Below are 24,579 nucleotides of genomic sequence, written 5' to 3' on the forward strand. Positions count from 1 at the left end.
AGTTTTCATAATTCTCATCATGAACTTTGTAGGAAGTTACCATTGGCTTCGCTCTAAAATGGGTCTTTTCTGGGAGTGTATCACAATGTTTGGGCAAAGAAATAATTATTGGTATTAACCTGTCTGTGTCTATGTTTACTTCTTTTGTCTTCAAATGTCTTTTATTAAGCCTTTTCTGCCAATTTTATATAAGGAATGAAATACTCTATTATAGAATTATTTTTCTTTGTTGATTATATACGTTAGTAGTGGACTTTGAACTGTTTAATTTGGGGGAAAAAAAGATGCCAAACTACATTAGTCAAACAATTATATGATCTTTTTTCAATAAATAGATGGAAGTTCATTGGCTGCAAGAGAGATACTTCGGGATCAATATATTAAATGCCTCTTCCCTCCAATAATTTTATATAAACATATCTGGGGAAACAAAGAAAACTTTTAAAGTACAAATAGAATTTCACCTACTTGTTCCCCAAATGCTGTAATACAATCTCTGTTTTGTAGACTTGACTTACTAAAAAAGATTTCAAAGTGTGAGCAATCTGTCAAATACCGAACAACTGGCAGCTGCTAGATCTGATGTACAGCATCATTTAGTTCAATTCATGCTTTTGCTCTGGATATTTTTCTTTTTTGGTGTTTTAAGGCTGTACTTGAGACATACAGAGGTTCCCAGGCTAAGGGCTGAATTGGCGCTGTAGCTGCCACAGCCAAAGCAACGCCAGATCTGAGCCACATCTGTGAACTGCACCACTGCTCATGGCAATGCCGGATTGGGTCCTTAATTCACTGAGCAAGGCCAGGGATTGAACCTGTGGCCTCATGATTACTAGTCATATTTGTTTCCTCTGAGCCCTGGCCGGAACTCCTGGATATATCTTAAAATTTTATATTGATTTCTACTTATAATGTTTTTAATAATATTTAATATTACCAGTATTTATATAGGTAATATATCAGAGTGATTTTTAAAATCTGGGCATTATAGTTACTAGCTATATTATACCAGATATTACATTATATTAACTGCAATGTATGTGTGCTAGAATAAGATCTGGGAGCCAAAGTGGAACACAAGCTGTCTGTGAGTTTATAAGGAAATCCTTTAAAAAGACATATTTCTAAAATGTTATAAATAGTTGTGCAGTTATCCATTTTTCCTTCTTTTATTTTTAAATTTGTGAATATGATGCACTTAAGAAAAGAGCGAGAGGAGCAGAGCATTAGCACTCATTAAAATTCCAGAAAATATTACCAATGGGACAGGCCTAAATGAATTGGAATTAGTTCATATGCAGATGAAAAAGCTAATGGTCTTTTCATAAGTCAATAATAATTTTAAGCAGCAGGGAAAGTGTTTTATGAGAAGGATTGTGATCAGCTGGTTTTATTATTCAGTGAAAATAAAGTACAAGAAAATAAATCAAACTGGAATTTTAAGGAGAGAAATATTCTATTATAGATGTCCATTGCTGTTTATATGTTCTCCTGCTAAAAGTCCTAATTTGTAAACACCTCAAACGTATAGCCTTATATTTTTCCTTGAGCCTGCCCTCGGTTGTGGCAAAAGGAATTTGGTACTTAACTCTGTTCTATGTAAGGGGAAAGGGGACATGAGGGAAAAGAAAGGCATTAATGGTGCCCACATTTGAATTAAGAGATTGCTAAAATTTTTTCAGCATCAGGAAATTTAGCTGATTCCTCTTGTTTCCCATTCATTTCCCACAGGTATTAAATAAAATCAATTAAGTTTAATCTGGCCAATTGTACAAAAATATTATTTTTAAACCACAAAATTTTATGTTGGAACAAACCCATGAGCTAGTACCTGTGTAACTTGTTTAGGACATCCCTAAGTTGTTCCAATGAAAGCTTTGCATTAATGGAATGTATAAACGCACTTGGGTATATATAGAAATCTCCAACTGGATTCAAACAGATGGAATTTAACCACAACTTGTACCCATGTATCACGGTAATAGAAGATCTTCAGCACAGGTGCAAGAGAGGCACAGACATTTCTTGGTAAGTTTAAGGGGAAAAAAAGGCAGAAAAGGAATCTTTATTTTCTTGAACACTTAAATCACTTTAGTTTTGTTGGAACAGTAGAGACAACGCTGTGTTAACTTTGAATGAAGAGAGAATTGACATCCAGAGCCTTGAATCTTTTCTCATTTTAGCCTAACTTGTGGATGAATAGCAACTTCGTCTTGAGGAAAAAAAAAAATGGAGGATTTTGTTTTGGTTACAAAATGTACTTTTGCCATTCTGACAGGATTATTGATAGAGAAAGAAACTCAAGGTCATAGGCCTTGATGTTTTGCTCATTCTATGGTAATCTTATTTCTGGAGATTGTTGGCTCAGCTAGTTCTTAGCTAGATGCTGGGAAGATAAATTTGAACTTAGGCTTGTGACACCACTTAACTTGTAATAATGATTGTTATCAGTGTCTCTCCATCCTGTTTGGAGGGCAGGAAATTTGGCTGTGTGTGTGGTTTTTTTCCCAACTGTGAATGACATTTGAAATGCCCAGTGATTTCTCCCAAAAGTGGTGGCTAGGAATTATTGCTATCATAGAACTCTAAAAGTATTTTTATTATTTAGAGCAAAAGAAAGCTATTGAACCACTTATTTCTAGCTGTAATAGGGTTAGTTATTTTTTTTTTTAATTTGATTCCGTAGACCTAATCTTAACCAATCCATTTAGCAAAATCTATTTAGCTGTCATATATATATATACATACACACACATATATATGTATATGTATGCATATGTATATATATATATGTATATATATAGTAATCTGGGAAACTTTACTAAAGAAATTAAAAAAACTTTGTTTAAAAATATATTTTTATAAAATGATTTTCTTCCATGTTTTTGTGAAATGGATTAGGATATGGTCTTATAAATGTGCAGTACTGAGAAACTCAAGTTAGTAGGTGAAACCTCAGGGAAAGGAGATAACAGAATAAGAAAGGTAAGCAGTTTGTTTTTGAAGTTTGTTCCTCAAGTTTTTCAGCAGTGTAAAGCAAACAACTCTAGAATAAGATCATTTGTATTCAGCAACCACAATAAAATTTACCCAAATTATTAAGATTTATGACACCATTTAAAAAATGTTTTATTAAAATATATTTATACAATGTTTTAACAGTTTCTGCTGTACAGCAAAGTGACCCATCTGTGTGTGTATGTATATGTATATGTATATAATTATATATCTCCTATCATGTTGTATGACAAGCGATTGGATGTAGTTCCCTGTGACATACAGCAGGACCTCATTGCTTATATATTCTAAATGTAATAGTTTTCATCTACTGACCCCAAACTCCCAGTCCATCCCACTCACTCCTCCTCCCCTTTGCAACCACAAGTCTATTCTCTGTGTATAATGACACCATTTTTAAACAATCCTTTTTAACTAATGAGTGACCCAAATGTTTTCATAATCCTCAGCAGCTCAGCTGTCACATAATAGACAAATTCTTTGACTGCTGAAGCAGACAGAAGGTCAGAAATCCTATATACTCAGGAACAAGGATCACCCTAGGAATTTATGTCTGCTCTCTTCACTCTGAAGTGGTCTGAATCTTATGTAGATTTTCTTTAGAAACAGGAATCAACAAGTCAGGCTATGGTGTTGTATTGTGAAGATAGTGTGGTTGTTGGGATGAAGGTAGTGAAATAAAGTCAGGGGAAAGGAAAAAGAAAATGGGACTAAACAACAGAGTTTCAAGTCCACAGATATACTAAGAAATCAAGGGTTGGTGCTGGTCACATTCATTTTTTTTAAGGCCCAAGTTCAGAATAGGCTGTTTATTTTCAGCTGTATCTAGCAAGAAACTGGGCCTACTCAGAGGGGATAAAGATGTAGGCAGGTTTAAGGAAAATGTCCCAGGGCTAGCAACAAGGAAACTCGCATTGCCCTCTGCCAACAGAGCAAGGGGGAAATGAAAATGGAGGAGCAGTTTGAAAGTGAGAGTTGTATAAATGACCTTCCTGTAGGAGCTATGCCATTCAGTAAAGAACAGGGCCAACCTGCTGTGACTTGGCAGGGAGGAAGCTGAGGAATAAACACTCTGGTCTCACTCTTCCTGCCCAGTGATCTCCTACTGTTGCTTTCACGGAACAAATCCAACTACAATACAGAGGGTAGGGAGGCCTTGTTGTTGATTTAGACCTCACAGCTCAACCTCTCTGGGCAGAGTGTGTTGGAGAAGGATGGAAAGCCAATGGAAATTCTGTATATAAGCCTTTCCTGGTATAGCTGTGTGTGTGTGTGTGTGTGTGTGTGTGTGTGTGTGTGAAATTCAAACTAAATTGGCTCAGCTTTAAGTGTAAGGAAGCCTTTTGTTACTTTAAGAATATGACTTAATAATGCCTAGTGTGAAAAAGTACTTCAGATAATCATTTATTGATTTAAAGACTCTTGTTCAGCAGTTACTCTAATATGTACTGTTAGTATGTAAGAAGTCAGAATAAAATTACAGATCCTCTAACCAACAATTAATAAGAAGAGAAAGTCATTATAAGGCAGCTAAGAGTTGGAAAATCATGCGACTCTTGAGGTCAGCGCTGAGTTTGAATCCTGACTGGGCCATTACTACATAATTAACCACTGGGCTCTGTGCCTCCTGAGAAGATTCACAGGAAGGAGGTACCAAATGACCTGGTGCTGTTTTTGTTATCAGGACTCCCTTCTTAATTTAAATCACTGAAAATGCAAATAAAAGTTTTATTGAGGCTTTAATCTTTCTTAAAAATATTAATGCCCATTACAGACTCCTTTTAGAGTAAAAGACTCAGTGAATCTACACAGGGCTTACAAAGGGATATAGTTTTATTAATTATTGATGATCAGATTCACTGATACTCATTAAAATATTCCAAAATTACACATAAAACATGGGTAATCCTAGTTTAAATGGATGATTCCCTACCAGAGGCATCGCTACTACAGTGATGAAAATCAAGCCTGGATAGTTCAAATCATTTTAGACACATGTTTATTTTTGAAACAAGAAATAAAAACGCAGGTGTCAGAAGACAATTTTCAACATATGGCAAACTCTTCCAGTGCAGCTGGTTGCAATCCTTGTCAAAGGTCATAGGGACAAAAAGAGACATAGTCAGAAGTGGCTAGGTTCTTCAAAAGCACATTCAGGAGATGGCACCATTGTAAACCATGTTCCCTGAATTGGAGAAAAATGACTCCTTTAATCAATAATGTAGAGCGAAAGATAAGTTGAATCTGAATTTAGTTATATGTATCAGAGAGATGAATCAAGAAAGTGGGGAAGGCATATACAGCAGAGAACAGTGTAACAGAGTGTACTTTGATATTGAACCACAGTTAATCCCTATAGAGCCTCTGTTATTCACTGCACTCCAGAGAACAAATGGAAATTGTGAAATGGAGCCATCCTGGAGTGGCTGAAAAAGATGGCTATTCTTCCACTCTCTAGGACTGGGTGTATGGGAAGAGAGCTTGATTAGAGGATGTCCACCTTATAGGGAAAGATACACAGTCATAGTTTTCACAAGGAGTGACACTGTAGCCAGCATGAGGAGAGAAGCCCTTTGATGAATAAGGATTCTACTCTGACCCTCCAAATGTTACATATTCACATCCTGATGTGCTGAATGTAGTTATCTAAGGTTTCCATTAGACTAAAAGTTCCATGAGGGCAGGGATTGTCTACTTGGTGTTCTATTAGGTGCCTTGTACTGAACTAAATAGATGTTCAGCACCTATTCGAGCAGTACGAACAATTGAAAGAGTTTATAACTAGAAAAGAAATCTAATTGGGGCTGTGTGTATTGTGACTTATAATAAGAACTATATATTTCATCCACTATTCTTGGTTCTGAGCTGCTAAAACTCTTAGAATTTCCAAGGATATAAGTTTCTTTTGTTAATTAGGTGACTTTTGACCACATTGAAGGATGGGTGCTGGTTGTCAGGACCAATTTCATTGCCACCTCACTGACTTTTGGGAGGTGGGCAGGGGTTGAGGTTGCTTTCAGTCACCAAAGGCCAATGGCTTAATCAACTGTGCCCATGTAACAAAGCCTCTACAAAAACACAAAAGAAGGGCGTTTGGAGAGCTTCCAAGTTGTTTCCATATCTTAGCTACTGTAAATAATGCTGCAGTGAACATAGGGGTTTTTATATCTTTTAAAATTAGTGATAAAATTGATAGGGGTTGCATTGAATCTGTAGATTGCTTTAGGTAGTATAGACATTTTAACAATATTTTTCCAACTTATGAACACAGAATATCCATTTATGTCTTCAATAATTTTCATTAGCGTCAAAGTTTTTAGTGTACGGTCTTTCACTCCCTTGGTTAAATTTATTCCTTGGTATTATTTTCGATGCAGTTATAAATGGAATTATTTTCTTAATTTCCATTTCTGATAGTCTAATAGTATATAGAAATGTCATAGACTCCTATATATTGATTTTGTACCCTATAACTTTGCTAAATTCATTTATCGGTTCTAACAGTTTTTTGTTGGAATCTTTAGGGTTGTCTCTATATAGTATGTTATTTGCCAATAATGAGTTTTCTTTCCTCCTTTCTAATGTGGATGCTTTTTTCCCCCTTTAACTGATTGCTGTGGCTAGGATTTCCATTACTATGTTGAATAAAATTTGTGAGAATGGGAATCCTTTTCTTGTTCCTGACCTTAGATGAAAATATTTCAGCTTTTCACTGTTAAGTATGGTGTTACCTGTGGGTTTGTTACATATGGCTTTTAATTATGTTGAGGTTTGTTCCCTCTCTACCTATTTGAAGACTTTTTATTTTAGATATTGAACTTTGTCAAATGCTTTTTCTGCATTTATTGTGATAATCATATGATTTTTATCCTGTATTTTAATGTATATCATGTTGGCTGATTTCTGTGGATGTTGAAACATTTTTTCATGCTTGGAATAAATCCTACTTGATCATGGTGTATGATCCTTTTAATGTATTGTTGGATTCAATTTGCTAATATTTTGTTGAAAATTTTTGCATTTTTTTACATCCTATGTTCATCAAAGATGTTTGTCTGTAATTTTCTTCTTGTGTGTAGTGTCCATGTCTGGTTTTGATATCAGAGTATTCCTAGCTTTATAAAATGTGTTTGGAGTTTGCTTCCTCTTCAGTGTTTAGGAAAAGCTTGAGAAGAATATGTATTAAATATTTGCATGTTTTGTAAAATATGTAGGTGAAGCTGTCTAGTCCCAAGGTTTTGTTTTTTAGGGAAAGATTTTTTTTTAAATTACTACTCTTTCAGTTTTCTTAATAGAAACCTATCTACTTAGATTTTCTATTTCTTCATGATAAAATCTTAGATGATTGCATGCTTCTAGGAATTTATCCATTTTTCTAGGTTGTAACTTGGTGTATATTGCTCATAGCGGTCTCTTAATGATCCTTTGTAATTCTGTGGTGTCATTTGTAACTTTTTCATCTAATTTTAAGTATTTTCTCCTTTTCACTTGGCTAGTGTAGCCAAACATTTGTTGATTTTTATTTGTCTTTTTAATGAACGAATTCTTAGTTTTATTGAACTTTGAATTTTTTTAGTCTCTATTTCCAATCTAATTCTTATTTTTTTCTTATACCAATTTTGGTCTTTATTTATTTATTTTTCCAGTTTAGATAGTTTAGATGAGACTTTTCTTGTTTCTTTAAATTGGCATATGTATTCCTATGATGTTCCCTCTTAGAAACACTTTTGCCACATCTCATAGATTTTGGTTTGTCATATTTCGGTTTTCATTATCTCTTGTTATTTTTTAATTTCTCCTTTGGTTTCCTTGACTCTGTTCAGTAGCATGTTGTTTAATCTCCACATTTCTATAGTTTCCCCCCCCCTTTTTTTTTTCCTGTGGCTGATTTCTGGTTTAATATCATTTTGGTTGGAGAAGATGTTTGATATGATTTCATTCTTGAATTTGAGAATTACTGTGTGACTCAACATATGATTCCTCCTGAAGAATATTCTATACGAACTTGAGAAGAATGTGTTTTCTGCTGGTTTTAGATGGAGTGTTCTATATATATCTATTCATCTTATCTAATGTGACATTAAAGTCCTGTGTTTCTTTATTAATTGTCCATGTAGATGATCTATTCATTGATGTAAGTGGGGTGTTAAAGTCCCCAGCTATTGTATTTCTTTATTTTTTTTTCCTTTAAGTCTATAATAATTGCTTTATGTATTGTGGTTCTTCTCTGTTGGGTCCATATACAATTATTAATGTTAGATCTTATTGGATTGATTAATACCTTAATCATTATATAATACCCTTTGTCTTTTGTTATTGTTATGATTTTAAAGTCTATTTTGACTGATATAAGTAGCTACACCATCTTTCTTTTCATTTCCACTTGCATGGAATGTATTTTTCTGTGCTTTCATTTGCTGTGTTTTTCCTTCTGAAGTGAGTCTCTTGTAGACAGCATATAAATGAAATGGGTCTTTTTAAACCCTTCAGACACTGTTTTTCTTTTGTCTTTTTTTTAATTGATGGCTTTAGTCCGCTTCTTTTAAAGTAATTATTGGTGTATACTTATCACCATTTTGTAATTATTTTCTGGCTGTTTCTGTAGTTCTTTTCTGTCCTTTCTTTCTCTGTTTCATTGTGTTTTGGTGGGGTTTTTCTTTTGTGTGTGTGTGTGTGTGATGTTTAGATTTCTTTCTTATTTTCTTTGTGTATTTAAATTTTTTCTTTGTGGTTACTGATGTTCACATGATATCCTATATAAATATTAGACTGTTTTAAGTTTGTGGCAACTTAAAGGTTTGGAATGTGTTCAAATTTATTTTTTTAATTCCCCATCATGTTTTTCACTTTTAATGACACATTTTACATCTTGTAATTATATATATCCCTTAACTATTTATTGTAATTTTAGTTATTTTTGTTAATTTTGTCTTTTAGACTTCATGCTTGCTTTAAGTGATTACCACACTTATTATATATTTATCTTTTCCAGCGATATGTATTTTTCTTTTGTATGTTCTAGTATTAGTGAATTTTTTTGGTCTTATAGCAGTACCTTTAATATTTTTTATAGGGCTAGTTTAGTCATGATAAATTCGTTTAGACTATGCTTTTCTGGGAGACTCAGTCTCTTTAATTTTGAATTAAAACATTTCCAGTTAGAGAATTCTTAGTTGGAAGGGTTTTTTGTTTGTTTGTATTGTATTATTTTGTTTCCATCACTTTGAATATGTCATGCCATTTGACCCATCGAGTTTTAGCTGAAAAAAATTCTGATTGCTTTATGGGATTTCCCTTGTATGTAACAAACTTTAAATTGCTGCGATTAGGATTCTCTCTTTATCCTTATTTTTTTTTTTACCATTTTAATTATGTTGTTTGGTGTGTCTTTCTTTCAGTTCAACTTATTTGAAACTATCTGGGCTTTCTGGATCTTGAATTCTGCTTCATTCCCCTGATTAGGGAAGTTTTTAGCCAGTATTTCTTCAAAAGTTTTTTTTTTTTTTTTTTTTTTTTTTTTTTCCTGTTTTTTTTGTCTTTCTCATCCTATTCTGAGACCCTTAACATATGAATGGTATTCTGCTTGGTATTCTATCTTAAATGTTTCTAAAGTATCTTCAATTTTAATTTTTTTTTGTCTTGATTCTCTGCCTGGATGAATTACCAAATTTTTGTTTTTGCTTGCTGATCTGTCCTTTGACCTTACCTAATGTGCTATTGAACTCCTCTAGTTATTTTTCTGTTCTGAAACTTTCATAAATTTTTTATCTCTGTTATATAGTCTCTGTTCATCCAGTTTTCAGGTCCATTTTGAGGTAATTATTCCAAATGTACTTGTAGATGTGTTATGTCTGTGAAGGAAAATGAGTTTAGGATACTCTTAAACCAACCATTTTGAACACCTTCTATTTCCCTTTGATTTTTAAATTCTATTAACCTAAGCAACATTTCACACTTAAGCCTTAGTTTTCTAAAAATAGGTTGTTGACTGATATTTTGGGTGGAGAAAGAAAGATCCTGATAAAAATGTGCTGATAGATCTTGATAGAAATGTACAGACATTTTCCTTACCTTGTAAAAATGCTTACTTCCACTTCTAACTCCTTGAGACAATAGATGATTAAAAAAGTTTTGGATGGATGCTATTTGAAGTACATAAGTTTTTAGAACTAAAAGAATAATACCATTAAAAAAACACTTTAGAATGTACTCTTAATGTGTAGTATTTAAAACACAAGGGAAGTTAAACAAACCAAAACAAACAAACAAACAAAAAAAACCACTGAATGTAGTGATAGTGTATCTTACAGATATTTGTGAAGGTGTTGAGAGACTAAGAGATTCTTCCTATTAGTGTTATCCCTGCCACTTGGAAGGAGGAGTCTCAGGGGTTCTCTGTGACTGGGAGCAGACTATTTAATCCAGTGCTTATTATGATGTCTACTTGGTAATGAAGTGGAAAACTGATCATCATAGAGATATGAATCTGGAACTTAAATTGAAAGTGAAGAGTTGAGAAGAAAATAATACTGAAGATAGAGTTATGACTCCTTGGTTTGTAAACATAAGACTGCTTCTGTTGTAGAACAATGGATATCCATTCAATGGATACAGAAAATTTGCAATTGGGATGCCTTTAGAAAACTATGTAATTGTTATCTTCCAGGCAAAACTCCACTGGAAGCATGGAAAACATGGACCTCTCTAAATTAAATCAACCATTAAAATTGCCAGCAAGTTTTTGTTGGATAAAATTTGTCATATGCCATATAAGTTTTAATTATTTGGAGGGGAGGAGAGACATTCAAAACTTTATTAAGGAAAGTCTATAATCTGTAAGTTTTAAAAATATTATCTTAAACATTTTGTATAATTCCACCCAAATGTATAAATTTTCATTAGGACTTGAAAATAAAATTACTAGACCTCTGTAATGATTAGGTGAAATGGGGAATTTTGAAACATGATTAGGATAGTTTTTATTACACATAATGAGAATCTCCCAGATGGTGTAGAAACTATTAAAATTAATTTTATAACCACTGGACTTGTCCTAAAGTGCCTTAAAAAGATAAGCCTTCCTTATCCTCCAGTGTTGTTCTAGTTCATTGATAAGTGGCTGGCTTTTTAAAATTGATAATCCTATTATAATTATTAAAGTGTAGCACATTCATTTTGTGTAAGGTATTTAAAGTGACTTCCCACCTTCCCAAAGAAAATTATAATGTAGTACAGTGAACCTCAAACATTTCAAATTGGAGACACTTTTTAATATAAACCATTTTGTTATAGACACATTATAATTTGCCTTTTAACATTTGTTGATTGAAAAAGTACTTAACGAAATGCTACTATGAGTCTAATATTTGTGAAAAGTAAATAGGTATTTGCTAATCTGAATAACACTTACTTGGAAAATGAAGATTCTCTTTCTCTCTCTCTCTCTATATATATATATATACATATATATAAAACAATTGCACAGTTGTTGCAATACCTCTGCTGCTTTGTTAGGAGTTTGTGAGTTTTGCTGAACCATTACCATAGATCTTGTTTATATATATTGGGCAAGTGGTGCTGGGAAATTTGGACAACTGCAGGTACATCAATGAAGTTAGAACATTCCCTCATACCATGCTCAAAAATAAAGTGGCTTAAAGGCTTAAATATAAGACAGAACACTATGAAACTACTAAAAGTGAACACAGGCAGAAAATTCTCTGACATAAATTGTACCAATGTTTTCCTAGGTCAATCTCCCAGGGCAATAGAAATAAAAGCAAAAATAAAAAAATATAACCTAATCAAATAATAAGTTTTTGCACAGTGAAGGAAACCATAAACAAAATGAAAGACAACCTACGGACTGGGAGAAAATATTTGGAAACAATGTGACTGACAAAACTTGATTTCCAAAATATATAAATAGCTCATACAACCCAATAACAAAAACAAGCCCAATTAAAAAAAAATGGCAGAAGTCCTAAAATGACATTTCTCCAAAGAAGACAACTGACCAATAGACATATGAAAAAATCCTCATCGTCATTCATTGTAAGAGAAATGCAAATCAAACTACAATGAGGTACCACCTCATACTGGTCAGAATGGACATCATTAAAAAGTCTACAAATTACAAATGCTGGAGAGAGTGTGGAGAAAAAGTAGCCCTCCTACGCTGTTGATGGAAATGTAAATTAGTGTAGCCAATATTGAAAACAGTATAGAGTTTCTTTAAAACACTACAAATAGTTACCGTATGATTTGGCAATCTGACTTGTGGACATACATCTGGAGAAAACTCTAATTCAAAAAGATAAATGTACTCCAGTGTTCATAGGAGTACTATTTACAGTAGCCAAGATGTAGATGCAACCTAAATGTTTATCAATAGATGAATGGATAAAAAAGTTGTGGTATGTGAGTGTGTGTATATACATATACACTCATACATATATAGACACTGGAATACTACTCAGTCATAAGAAAGAATGGAAAGGTAACATTGCAGCAACATGGATGGACCTAGAGATTATCATACTAAGTAAATTGGACCAAGAAAGACAAATATCATATGATATTGCTTATCTGTGGAATCTAAAAAAAAATGATACAGATGAACTTATTTATAATTCTCATATAAAATGATTACAGTATTTAAACTATCTCACACATGATAGGCTTGGCAGGTTTGAGGTGTATGTGTATGTACATGCAGTAATTAGTTGGCTGTATCAGTTGACCACAGAATGTAATCAAGCCAAATGTACACTGCCACCAATTCCTGATAATGACATTGGTCATATATATTTGAAGGAGGTGAGATTTGTAAAAGCTGAGGGAAAAATGAAATAGCACCAAAAGAGTAATAAAGGGTAGGAAAGTTTGAGCTATGCAAAATGTGAAAAGAGATGAAATAATTGCTTATAAATGTATTAATCTGGGCAGGTAGTATGCAAATGTAATATATGTAAATAGTACCAAATATATAATATATAAACAGATTTTTATATCCCAAATTACACACACAAGTGACATACAAAAGAAAAAGCTTACTAATTGATAACTAGACAGACAACAGAGAAATTGCAGTCAAGTAGACTTTGAAAAGATTATGCTTCCAAAAATAAGTATAAAGGAATTCATGATATATAATGTTATGTGGTTAAAAGCCCTTAACACAATCCATAAAACTAAAAGTAGAGCTGAAAAAAAAAAGTTAAAACAAGTCAGACTTGCCCTGTGGCATTAGCCTGTGGTGCAGATTAGGAACTTTAAGAGACACTTGGACTTAGAGTATGAGAGATTGTATATTTGTGTGCTTGTCCCTGCAGAGCACTAAATGGCACCATAGCGACCCAAGCAGGAGTCTTCTTCCTAGTGATACTGTGACATCGGGAGAAGACAGCTCAGCACAGGCACATTTCAGATTTTAGACATATCTTTGACCCACTGTCAGAGAGTCTTCTTTGATGCCCTTTCCTTCAAGACATTGACCAATGACATCGTACATCTTTATTTTTTGTTATGTCAAGGAATATTTAACTTACAATGTTGTGTTTCTGGTGTACAGCAAAGTGATTCTGCTACATGTTACATTATTTTTAATTTTCATTTTATTTAATATATGGTTTATTACAGGATATTATATATAGTCCCCTGTGCTATACAGTACTACTTTGTTGTTTATTTTTTAATTGAAGTATAGCTGATTTGCGATGTTCTATTAGTTTTAAAAGTATGGAAAAGTGATTCAGTTATATGTATATATCTATCCTTTCCAGGTTCTTTTATAAATTATTACAAGTTATTGAGTATAGTTCCCTGTTTTATACTGTAAGTCCTTGTTGTTTATCTATTTTATATATAATAGCATGTGTATATTAATCCCAAACTCTTAATTTATCCCAGTTTCCCCTATAGTAACCTCTTTGGTACACAGTGACTTTTTTTTTTATACCATTAAATGACTTTAAAGAGGGGTTACCACAGTTACCTGGAGCATCAGACTGGAGGCTTCTTCTAGGCTCTTTGTCCTAATACAATTGCTTGTCTGAATTGAAGTGAAAATGTTTGAGTGCTATTTTTTCAACCTGGTTAGTGGTATGAATTATATTTTTATTTATTGTAAAACATTGTGAAGGACATATTTGAAGTCAGTGCTGCAGTTTTATTTCAAATAAATACTAGATGGCCTACTTGACCTACAACTAAATTTCAGAGTTTATATTCACTGCTACTCAAGAGGAGAATTGAAACCAGTGGTTCTGTGCCACTGAACATTCACTGTTAGTAGACATCTCCCTCATGTAAGACAGTGATGGCAATGGAGTGACAGTTATAAAATGAACCTCAACTAAGACTTTGACCACCTATTTAAAATGGTAAGCTCCCCTACCCCTAACTCCAGCCCCACTTTTATCTCTAGTCAGGGTTTTCTCCCCATGTAAGCACTATCTCATATATTATGTATATTTATATTAAATATAATGTATATTATACTGCATGTAATACATATTTAAATTATTATTTTGCTATTTTTCTCACCCCATTAGAAATAAGTTCCCTGAAGGTGGGGATTTTTGCTATTCTTTTCATTGCCCTATCTCCTGTGTCTAGAAAAACAGAATAGATGTTTATTAACCATTTATTGAATTAAGGAAGGAATTTTATCAAAATGTATATTTCTAGAAAATGCAATTAAAAAAAGATGAAATGGATGTTACTAGTTTTTCTAGAATAAAGGCTAAATTGTGTTTAAATTTTGCCTGACATCTCTCGAAGTTATAACAATCTAATGCTAATCAAAGCTATTAAAATATAGTAACGCATCTGGTGATATGTAAAGTATTTTGGGCCATATTTTATTTATTTACTAAAAATATTCTTAGAGCCATATTTTGAGTATCTATTAAACCCGTTCGCACCTATTACTATCCATTGAAGTTAGGGAAATCTGGCATTCTAAGTAACACTGTTATCATTTCCTCCTTCCACTTAATAACTGTTTTTATTTTTAATGGCCAAACCTGTGACATATGGAAATATCCAGGCCAGGGATGCAATGCTGGATCCTTTAACCTACTGCGCTGTGCTAGAGAACAAACCTGTGACTCCAGAATAATCTGAGTCACTGTATCTGGATTCTTAATCTATGGCAGCACAGTGGGAACTCCCACTCAATAATCTTAAACTTTGTTATTGAAAATGTTTTTGTGAAATAACTTCACTGACTATCTAGACATTTTTTGTTAGTTTTTTGTTTTTTTAGGGTTGCTTCCACAGCATACGGAGGTTCCCAGGCTAGGGGTCAAATCCAGGCTGTAGCTGCTGGCCTACATCACAACCACAGCAATGCGGGATCTGAGCCATGTCTGCGACCTACACCAACACCAACAGCTCACAGCAACACTGGATCCTTAGCCCACCGAGCAAGGCCGTATATTGAACCTGCATCCTTACTGATGCTAGTCAGATTTGTTTCCGCTAAGTCATGATGGGAACTCTTACCCAGACTTTTTTTTTCCCTTCTTGGTATTAATTTGCATTTTATTTATTTTTATTTTTTTAATTGCAGTATATCACATGTACTTTTTCAAAGCTATTTTTTACTTGTATATTTCCTAGATATTATAATAATGGGGGAATTAATGTTAATAATTTTAGTTGGATAATGGTATTGTTGTTAAAAATATTCCTTACTGTTTAGAAACACATAGTAAAATAATTACATGTAAGATATGTCTGAGTTTTTTGGTTTGGGGTTATTTTTTTATTTTTTTTCCAAGATATATGAGTGGGAGTTGAAGGGAATGTGGATGTGGTTAGGCTGATGGTCAATGAAGCTGGGTGATGATTACCACGTAGGAGTTGAAGGGAATGTGGATGTGGTTAGGCTGATGGTCAATGAAGCTGGGTGATGGTTGATAAATTTTTTTCTACTTCCATGTGTATTAACTACTCTCTATGATAGAAGAAAAATAAGGAGAATGGGAAGTGGGAGGAAAAGGAAGAAAAGTACAAGAAGACAAAAGTATTGACGGAGAAACAGAGTAGGTGTTAGGTTTTATACAGAATTGCTTATATGTCTTAGGTCAAAGACTGTTTTAAGTCCTTTAATCCTCACAAAAACCATACGAGCTGAGTTCTATTATTATCACCAACTTTTAGATGAGGAAATTGAAATTCAGGGTGGTTAGGCAACTTGTCCAAAATACCACTGGTGAAGTTGTCAAACCTCTATGTCGCTGAATCATTGTGAGGTACACTATTATTTCACACATCTCTAAGAAGGAAAGGTGGAGAGTTTCTATTCTTTTTTTTTTTTGTCTTTTTGCTTTTTCTTGAGCCGCTCCTGCGGCATATGGAGGTTCCCAGGCTAGGGGTCTAATCGGAGCTTTAGCCACCAGCCTACGCCAGAGCTACAGCAATGCGGGATCTGAGCCACATCTGTGACCCACACCACAGCTCATGGCAACACCGGATCCTTAACGCATTGAGCAAGGCCAGGGATCGAACCCACAACCTCATGGTTCCTAGTTGGATTCGTTAACCACTGCGCCATGATGGGAACTCCCCGAGAGTTTCTGTTCTTATGGAAAGAACTCTTTTAGAGTTAACACAATTTTTATCATTCTTTATACATTTTATATCTTTCCCAAAAGAAAATACAAACAAAATAATAAGCATTTTCTAAATATTTTTATATTGAGAGAATCACTCATTCATTTTTTTTTTTTGAATCAGAGTTGTTAATGCCTCTATTTCTCCTTTCAGTAAAGCTCTCTCTGCCATAAAGAGAGGTAGTGATAGAGAATTCATTAAAAGAATGCTCTATTATTATCTCTGGGACTTTCTTCCAAGCCTATGACACTTAGCAATTTTTGATGCTGACAGTTCCCTGAACTTAGCAAAAACGATCAATGGAAGGTTTTTAACAACTAGGATCTTAGTTTGTGTGTGTGTGTGTTTTCTAAAATTATCCTTAAATGGCTCAATAACTTGATACCTGAAAGAGACTGCATTTGTGTAATCAGATCCAAAATAGTAACCAAGTTAGCATATGCAGAAACTAGTAAAAAATATGTCACAAATGCCACCTGGAGTGGGGTGACTGTAAAGATTTGGTATGAATTTGGAGATACTACAATGTGGGGTCAAAAGTAAACATCGCAGAATAGATAATATAAAATAGACTTGCTAGCTGGGTAACATGCACAGGTGTTCATGAATGTGCATTTAAAGTGATTGATGGAGAAAGTCATTGAGAGGATATGACCCTAGAATCAGAAATTCTTCTTCCTCTCTTATGTCTCTGGAATGTATGTTCTGTCCACTTTTCTCACAGTGAAGATCATTTTCAAGGACCCAGCCTTGAGGGTATATGCTGTTGAGACCATCTGCACAGTGTGTGTGACTGAACCTATTTAAGCTTCTATATAAACTTTTAAGACTATGGAGGGTGGACATGGAGCTCTCCTCAGCTTGTGCCTACTCAAGACAAGTCTTGATATTTTAAAATCTATAATGAACCTTGCTTATAAAACCTGCAACAAACCAATCTGGAACAGATTATCTCTTCTAGCCATCCCTGCACAGGGGCCCATTGACAAACCAGTAATGTCACAACAGAAGATGAGATGAGATATGAAAGGTAGATTGAGACTCCTTATTCTAAACCTTATATTTCATGCTAAAAATATTTTTCACTTTTTCCTAGAGAATGGGTATTTAAAGAAAGTTCTTAAGAAGGATGGACCCAAAACTACATACCTTAATTTTAAAAGATAATTCTGATAGCAGTGTGTAATAGAGACTAATGATGGCTAAAACAGCATGAAGGACTGAGAAAAAGAAAAGGGGACAGAGCACAGGGTAAATTTGGGTCTGAGGGGTCAAGTGGGACAAGGCACTGGATGAATGACAAAATGCTGTAGTATTTCATGAATAAATAGCAAGCATATCTTCGCTTGTTATTTACTTCATCTTTCAGAAAGTCAGATAGTAAATTACTTTGGACTAGAGGTGTTTTGATGTCTAAATGCAATGATAAGGCTATTTTCTTTCAGAGGTTCTGATTATAAATTGAAACATGGTCTAATATCAAGACATAAGTAGGGAACAATTGATATTGCTATACTTAGTACAATGTTTAATTTTAAAATCTATGATGCATTTAGTCAATGTCTCAAATGCAAATACTTTAAAAGTCCTATTTAATTTTAAAAGATATTGGTGAAATGTAGATCTATAGTACAAGTGATATGTGTGTGCAGATGTGTAATTATTCAGCATCTATTAAAGTCCCTTGATAATTGGCATATGGTATTGTATAATAGTACGTAATAACATATGATGACTGTAATTAAGTGCATTGACTTAAGACTTTGTCTTTTAACGACCCTCAGTGGTACTGAATGAAAGGTAAATTAAAGGTTCATTAAGCTGTGTTCAGAAGAAAAAAAATGTTTTCAAATGGCAGATGTACTGTGAAGTTAAATGGGTTTTATTAAGATCAGTGTTTTTCAAGTGACAAATCTAAACTATTGAAGTGTTTTAAGAAATTTAAAAAAGCATTTACTTTCTCAATTTATTTAACATTTTAAGGTTTAAATGTGTAAAACAATTGGGGAGAACATTGGAAATTTGGCTGTTTCTATATCCAAGTGACCTTTAATGTGGTTTTGTTTAACGTTCTGATGTCTGAAAGGAAAAGCAAAGAAGAAAGAAAAACAACAAAAATGTATGCAGTGGACTTAGACAAAACGTCTGCAGCATGCTGTGGTTTTCCATCAGGTTAGCCAACATTTAAACTGTTAAAAAACAAAAACACGCAACGAGTTGTGCTTTAAAGCTTGTGTGGGAAGTCAAAGAAAAATCACATACAGGGGAATGTTTCTAAATATGATCCTTATTCCTAAAGCTGTTAAGAAGGCATTTAAAGATAATAAAAATGAATTCGAGATTTCCTAACCATTCTAATAGTGTTATTAAGCTTATGGATAAGGACAATTCTACTTATTTGGTAATATTAGAAATGTAACTCCAACATTCTAATTCTTTGGCATGTGAATATTAACTAATAGAGACAGCTGCTCTTTTTTTAATATTGCTTCTGATTCCAATATCCTATATATATCTGCTAAAGGCAGAGCAAAAGTAATAGGAGTTTGCAATAAACTTTTTTTCATTTAAAAAAATTTTATTGATATAAACCACATGCCATAACATCCACCTCTATGATGTATACAATTTAATGATCTTTACTGTATTCAAAGTTGTATGACTGTGACCATAAGCAAGTCAAGTTCAGAACACTTTTATTACTTCAGCAATCTCCTATTCATTGGTGGTTATGTGATTACTTCTCATTTCCTCCAGATCACCTTCCCTTCTCTGCCCCTACCTCAGCAACCGCCAATCTACTTCCTATCTCTATAATTGTGACTATTCTGGACCTTTTATATAAATAGAATCTTACCATATGTGCTCTTGAGTGACTAACTTTTTTCACTTAATGTGTTTGAGATGCATCCATGTTGTAGTATGTATCAGTACTTAATTCATTTTTGTTGGTGAATAATATTACTTTATATAGCTATAATACCCTTGATTTCTTTTCATCATTTAGTGGATATTTGGATATTTCTCCTTTGTGGTTACTATGAATAACAGTGCTCTGAAACATTTGTGTATAAATCTTCTTGTGTGGCTGTGTTTTCATTTCTCTCTCATATTCCTAGAAGTGAACTTGCTAGATCGTATAGTAACTCAGTGTTTAACATTATAAGGGCATGCCAGATTACTTTCCAAAGCAGCTGCATCATTTTACATCCCCACTAGCAATGCATCAGAGTTCCAATTTCTCCACATTCTCAACACTTCTTCTCATGACTTTTTGGTTATCGCAGGGTAGCTCTGATGACTTTAGCTGCCCTAAAGAGCGAAGTGGTCTTTCATTGTGATTTTGATGTGCATTTTTCTAATGACATTCAGTGTCTTCATGGGTTTATTGCCCATTTGTATACTGTCTTTTAGGAAATGTCTCTTAAGTTCCTTTGTCCATTTAAAAAAATTGAATTATTTGTCTTTGTTATTGAACTCTACATGTTCTTTATATATAAAGTTCCTAATCAGATAGGATTTGAAAATATTTCCTCTTATTCTGAGGGTTGCCTTTCACTTTCTTCATGGTGTCATTTGAAGTATAAATGTGCTTTTGATGGAGTACAACTTTTTCTTGTCTTTTTTTTTTTTTTTTCCATGATAAAGTTTTGAGAGAGAGAAATATTGAGTAAAAACACCCTGGGCCTTAAGTATGTTAAAAGGTTTTTAAAGTGTTTTTGGATATAAGTGTCCAGATTATACTAAATGTCTGGGACTAAAGTGGGAGGAGGATGTTGAAATCAACTCCAAGTCAACTCCAAATTATATGAACTTTTGCAACAAGGAACAGGTAGGGAAAGTGACTCTCTATATTTTCTGGAACAAAATAAAATGAGTATGCAAACTTCTTTCTTAAACTCCAGAGGAGGGATTCCTGAAGAAGCGAAGGAAGGCAAAAGAGCCCACTTCAAAATAATTCTTATTGGAGTTCTTATTGTGGCTCAGTGGTTATGAACCCAATTAATATCCATGAGGATGCAGGTATGATCCCTGGTCTCACTCAGTGGATTAAGGAACCAGCATTGCCATGAGCTGTGGTGTAGGTCAAAGACACAGCTCGGATCCCACATGGCTTTGGCGTAGGCCAGTAGCTACAGCTCCAATTCCCTCGCCTGAGAACTTCCATATGCTGCCCATGTGGCCCAAAACAAACAAAACTATTGTTATTCACTTAAATTATGTAAATTATGTAGTATACCCTTGTCATTTTCTTAATTTAGCTTGCTGTCGTTAACATTTCATTTTTAGTACATGTAAGAATTGATAACTCTGAAATTTCACATATTTCAGAAATATACTATTAAAAGATAATTTCTGTCAATTTTTCATTTCATCTAAGCCTGATTTTTCCTGTAAAGTCTTAAATTCTTAAACCAGAAGTTATGCTAGCAAAGTAGTTTTCATGCTTCTGTATTTAATTCTAACGCTAATACTCCAAGTTGGTGAGAGTTTACTATATCAGTAAGATAGCTAGAGTACGTGTCTTCATAAAGTATCTACTCGCCCAAATTTTCTTGTATGTGATATTAGAAACTTATCCAGGAAGAATTACAGCTGCCTGATTATGATGGTTTTTATAGACAAAGCATTGAAATCTAAGGTATTACTGGCTTTCGGAAAAAGTATGTTTTCTTAAGTAGGAGTTGATTTTACAAGAATCACTGCTTATCAGGGTTAAAAGAACAAATTAAAATAAGAGTTAGCAACTTTGAAATCCTGTTTACATGTTTTTTAACCAAGACTTGATTTGGTCTAATACCTAATAAATTTCTTAAGTGCATTAACTCTGCTAACTTTGTCACCAAAACTTAAAAAAAAAAAAAAAATCAAATTCTCATTTACCTCAAGTGAAACTTTTAGAAGAAAATATAAGATTGAATTTTGCCTTCAAAATGATATATTTATTTATTTATTATTTAAATTTTATGGCCACATTTGTGGCATATGGAAGTTCCTAGGCCAGAGATTGAATCTGAGCCAGAGCTGTGACCTATGCCACAGCTCGCTCCTTTAACCCAGTGTGCCAGGCTGGAGTTTAAACATGCGCCTTATAGCAACCAAAACTGCTGCAGTCAGGTTCTTAACCCATTACAACACAGCAGGAACTCCCCAGATATCTATTCTTGTTTGGAATTAGTGTCAGCAGTTCTTTAACATTTGGGGCTTGAGATAAGATGTATAAAGACAATGAAGTTGCCTTCAACATAGTTTATATTCCTTAGCTTCTCCCCCAGGGCTCACTGTCCTAGGTGGGAAGTGGGACACTGGCCATCAGCCAGTGGTTTCCACAGCCATCAGAGAAATACTGATATACAATCTCCTTTCTTTCCAACCATTTGCTAGTGAGAAGTTTGGGAACAGATGGATGATTGATGATATCAAAGTGGAAAACATACTGCTGTCATCATTATCATTTAAGGCAAAGTTCATATCTACTTATACTATAAATTTTAAATGAATATGATTTTAAGTAATTATATAAAATTACTATGTATAATTATTAATATATACATCTTAATACTATATGTATTAAATATAATTATAAACAATCATAAAATTTTTAAGCCACATGTGTACACTTTGAGTTCTAAATAACCCATCTTTGGCGAAGGGCATCACATTTTAGTATAAATGGCTTCTGTATACCTCTATGGGGTTACCTGGTTATTCTACTTCACTGTAATATTGTTGTTGATGCTAGCTTTCCTTGGTCCATATTGTCTTTTTTGTGAAACCTAACTCTCATGGAATCTTTATCCTAGAAGAACCTGCAATGACCACCTTTTATAAAGATAAACCTTTCCTGCCCATCAATCTAAACTTATTTTCTACCAGCCTCTGGTATGTACTTTCTTTTCTCAGTTAAGGATCCCTTCATTGACTTCTATAACAGATACTTATTCCCAACTTCTTGCTTGAGCTCATCTTATTTCTTTAGTGACTTCTTCATTCTTAAGCCCTATTCATTTTTCAAGGCACAACTTTAATTCCCATCGAAATCTTCCTTAATTTCACCATTCCTGAATTCTTACTTTAGACCCCATGGTTTACTTCATGATGAGGTTTTAAGTTTGTATATATGTTTCATCTTTGCTGATAGAGGTAATTTACTTGAAGCATTTTCTTATCTATTTTTGTTTCTATTTTCGTAGCTCTAGCACTGTACACATAATTCTATTGCTTAAGCTTACAGGTGATGAAGACTGGAAGACATTTAAAGAGTGCTTACTCTGTCTTAAGAGTATGCTAAGTGCTTGAAATTTACCCATTGAAATCTCACAGTGACACCATAACTGTAGTCATTCTGTGTTTGTGTGTATGTACCATGTATGTACATACTGGCTAGGAAATAGAATCTTAGAAAAATGAATCACATGACCTAAAGTCATGTAGTTGGTAAGTGGCAGTACTGAAATTCATATCCATTTCTGTTTTAAATAAATGATCTTCATTACATTATGCTGCAGCATTGTTGTTGTTTTCTACCACTATGGCATTTTCAATCCATGTATCGCAGCGGCTTCAAAAGGGCCTCCTGGCTTTAATTAGAATAAAAGACTTTGTTTCTGATCATTAGAATCTGCTTTTTAGATGTGTAATTTATTTCTATATTGCTTAGTCCACAAAGTGCTTTATACAACTTAAATATAAAAATTAGTCCTATTCAAAAAATAACTGAGTTCAACTTTTTCAAAGTGTTAGATTTTAGCTTGAACTTACTGCTTAGGAAAAACAAAACTTGATGAACAACATCAGTATTGTTGGTGACAGTTTGGATTCTGGTTGAAGAGGAAGACTGAGGGGGAGAAACACTTTGTTTTTAAGAACAGGAGGTTAGTAAACTCCAGTTTTTTGCATGAAAAGTCAAATTTGATTGAGTTTTTCTCCCCCTTCCTACTTTTAAAGAATAAATACAAATATTGTCTTCTCTTTAGAACAATTTGTTCATGCTTTAGGAGCCATTTAATTAAATTATTACCTGCTGGAGCACCATCTGTTTTTGTCCTAGAAATAAGAAGCATAGCTTTCTTTTACATAGGCTTGGTAAATATGTAAAAGGTGCCAAAAAGTAATAAATATCATCAGCAGATGGACTGAGGCACTTCAATCTCTACACAGTCAGTCTTGATTGTTCTGGGCATAGCTAAATGGATTTTTCTGGATAGATTCCTTTCAAAATGTATTATGTGCAAGAGGGGAGTTGATTAATCTTCTCCCATGGATCTCTTCACATTTTCCCCCTCAAGAGATAAGACTTAACTTTGCTTTTAACTCTGTGCATGCCCTGATTACAGACATGAGTTCTGAGAGGTGTAAGTAAGGGATTGGAAGTTGAAAAGTTTTAGGATGGATTTTCCAGAAGATACTTCCCTTCCTCCTCCTGCTCCTGTGTGTTCATCATCCTTGGATATAGTCTTTACATCTGACACACACCTCAGAAGTCTCCTGTTTAATTCTCTCACTCCAGGCTCTGTGTCCTGTTTTGACATAAGAGAAATATGAACAAATCTGGTGCAAATTCACTTGTAGTTTTTTCCTCTAGCAGCAATATTCAGGAATTGGGACAATTGCATGTGGTATAGATATGAGTGATTAATTTAATATTAACCAATGCTTATTCATCGTTAATGATCTTTCACTAATTATATAATAATGTTATTCATAAAACATATATTTGCCAGTTATCTTATTTGGTTTTCACATACATAAGTCTAGTTTTACCTATGAGAACAAGCGATTTCCCCTAAGGTTCATGGCTAGTAATTGTGGATCCATTATTCACACCTAGCTCTTTTGATTCCTCATTGTTTGGAATTTTAAAACAAATAGCAATTATATTGGGTTTTACCATTAATCAACTTCTTTTAGTTAAATATTTAATTTTATTTATCAATT

General features: G+C 33.7%; 1 protein-coding gene across 12 annotated transcripts in view; it reads left to right on the plus strand.

The window, feature by feature from the left end:
* Window positions 1-24,579, plus strand: part of NAALADL2 (N-acetylated alpha-linked acidic dipeptidase like 2) — a 1,365,504-nt gene that overhangs the window by 579,925 nt on the left and 761,000 nt on the right. Inside the window, exon 1 of one of the 12 annotated variants that reach the window (XR_002338111.1) lies at window positions 16,525-18,813. The exons of 10 other annotated variants lie outside the window; for them this stretch is intronic. Coding sequence is in view for 1 of the 2 variants with exons in the window: in XM_021071186.1 (XP_020926845.1) it covers window positions 18,717-18,813 (97 nt within the window). In the remaining variant the exon portion in view is untranslated. Of the gene's footprint in view, window positions 1-16,524; window positions 18,814-24,579 lie in introns of those variants that run through there. One more of the 12 variants, XM_021071186.1, reaches the window with a different exon arrangement.

Source organism: Sus scrofa, chromosome 13 (assembly GCF_000003025.6).
Source record: "Sus scrofa isolate TJ Tabasco breed Duroc chromosome 13, Sscrofa11.1, whole genome shotgun sequence".
Taxonomy (NCBI): Eukaryota; Metazoa; Chordata; class Mammalia; order Artiodactyla; family Suidae; genus Sus; species Sus scrofa.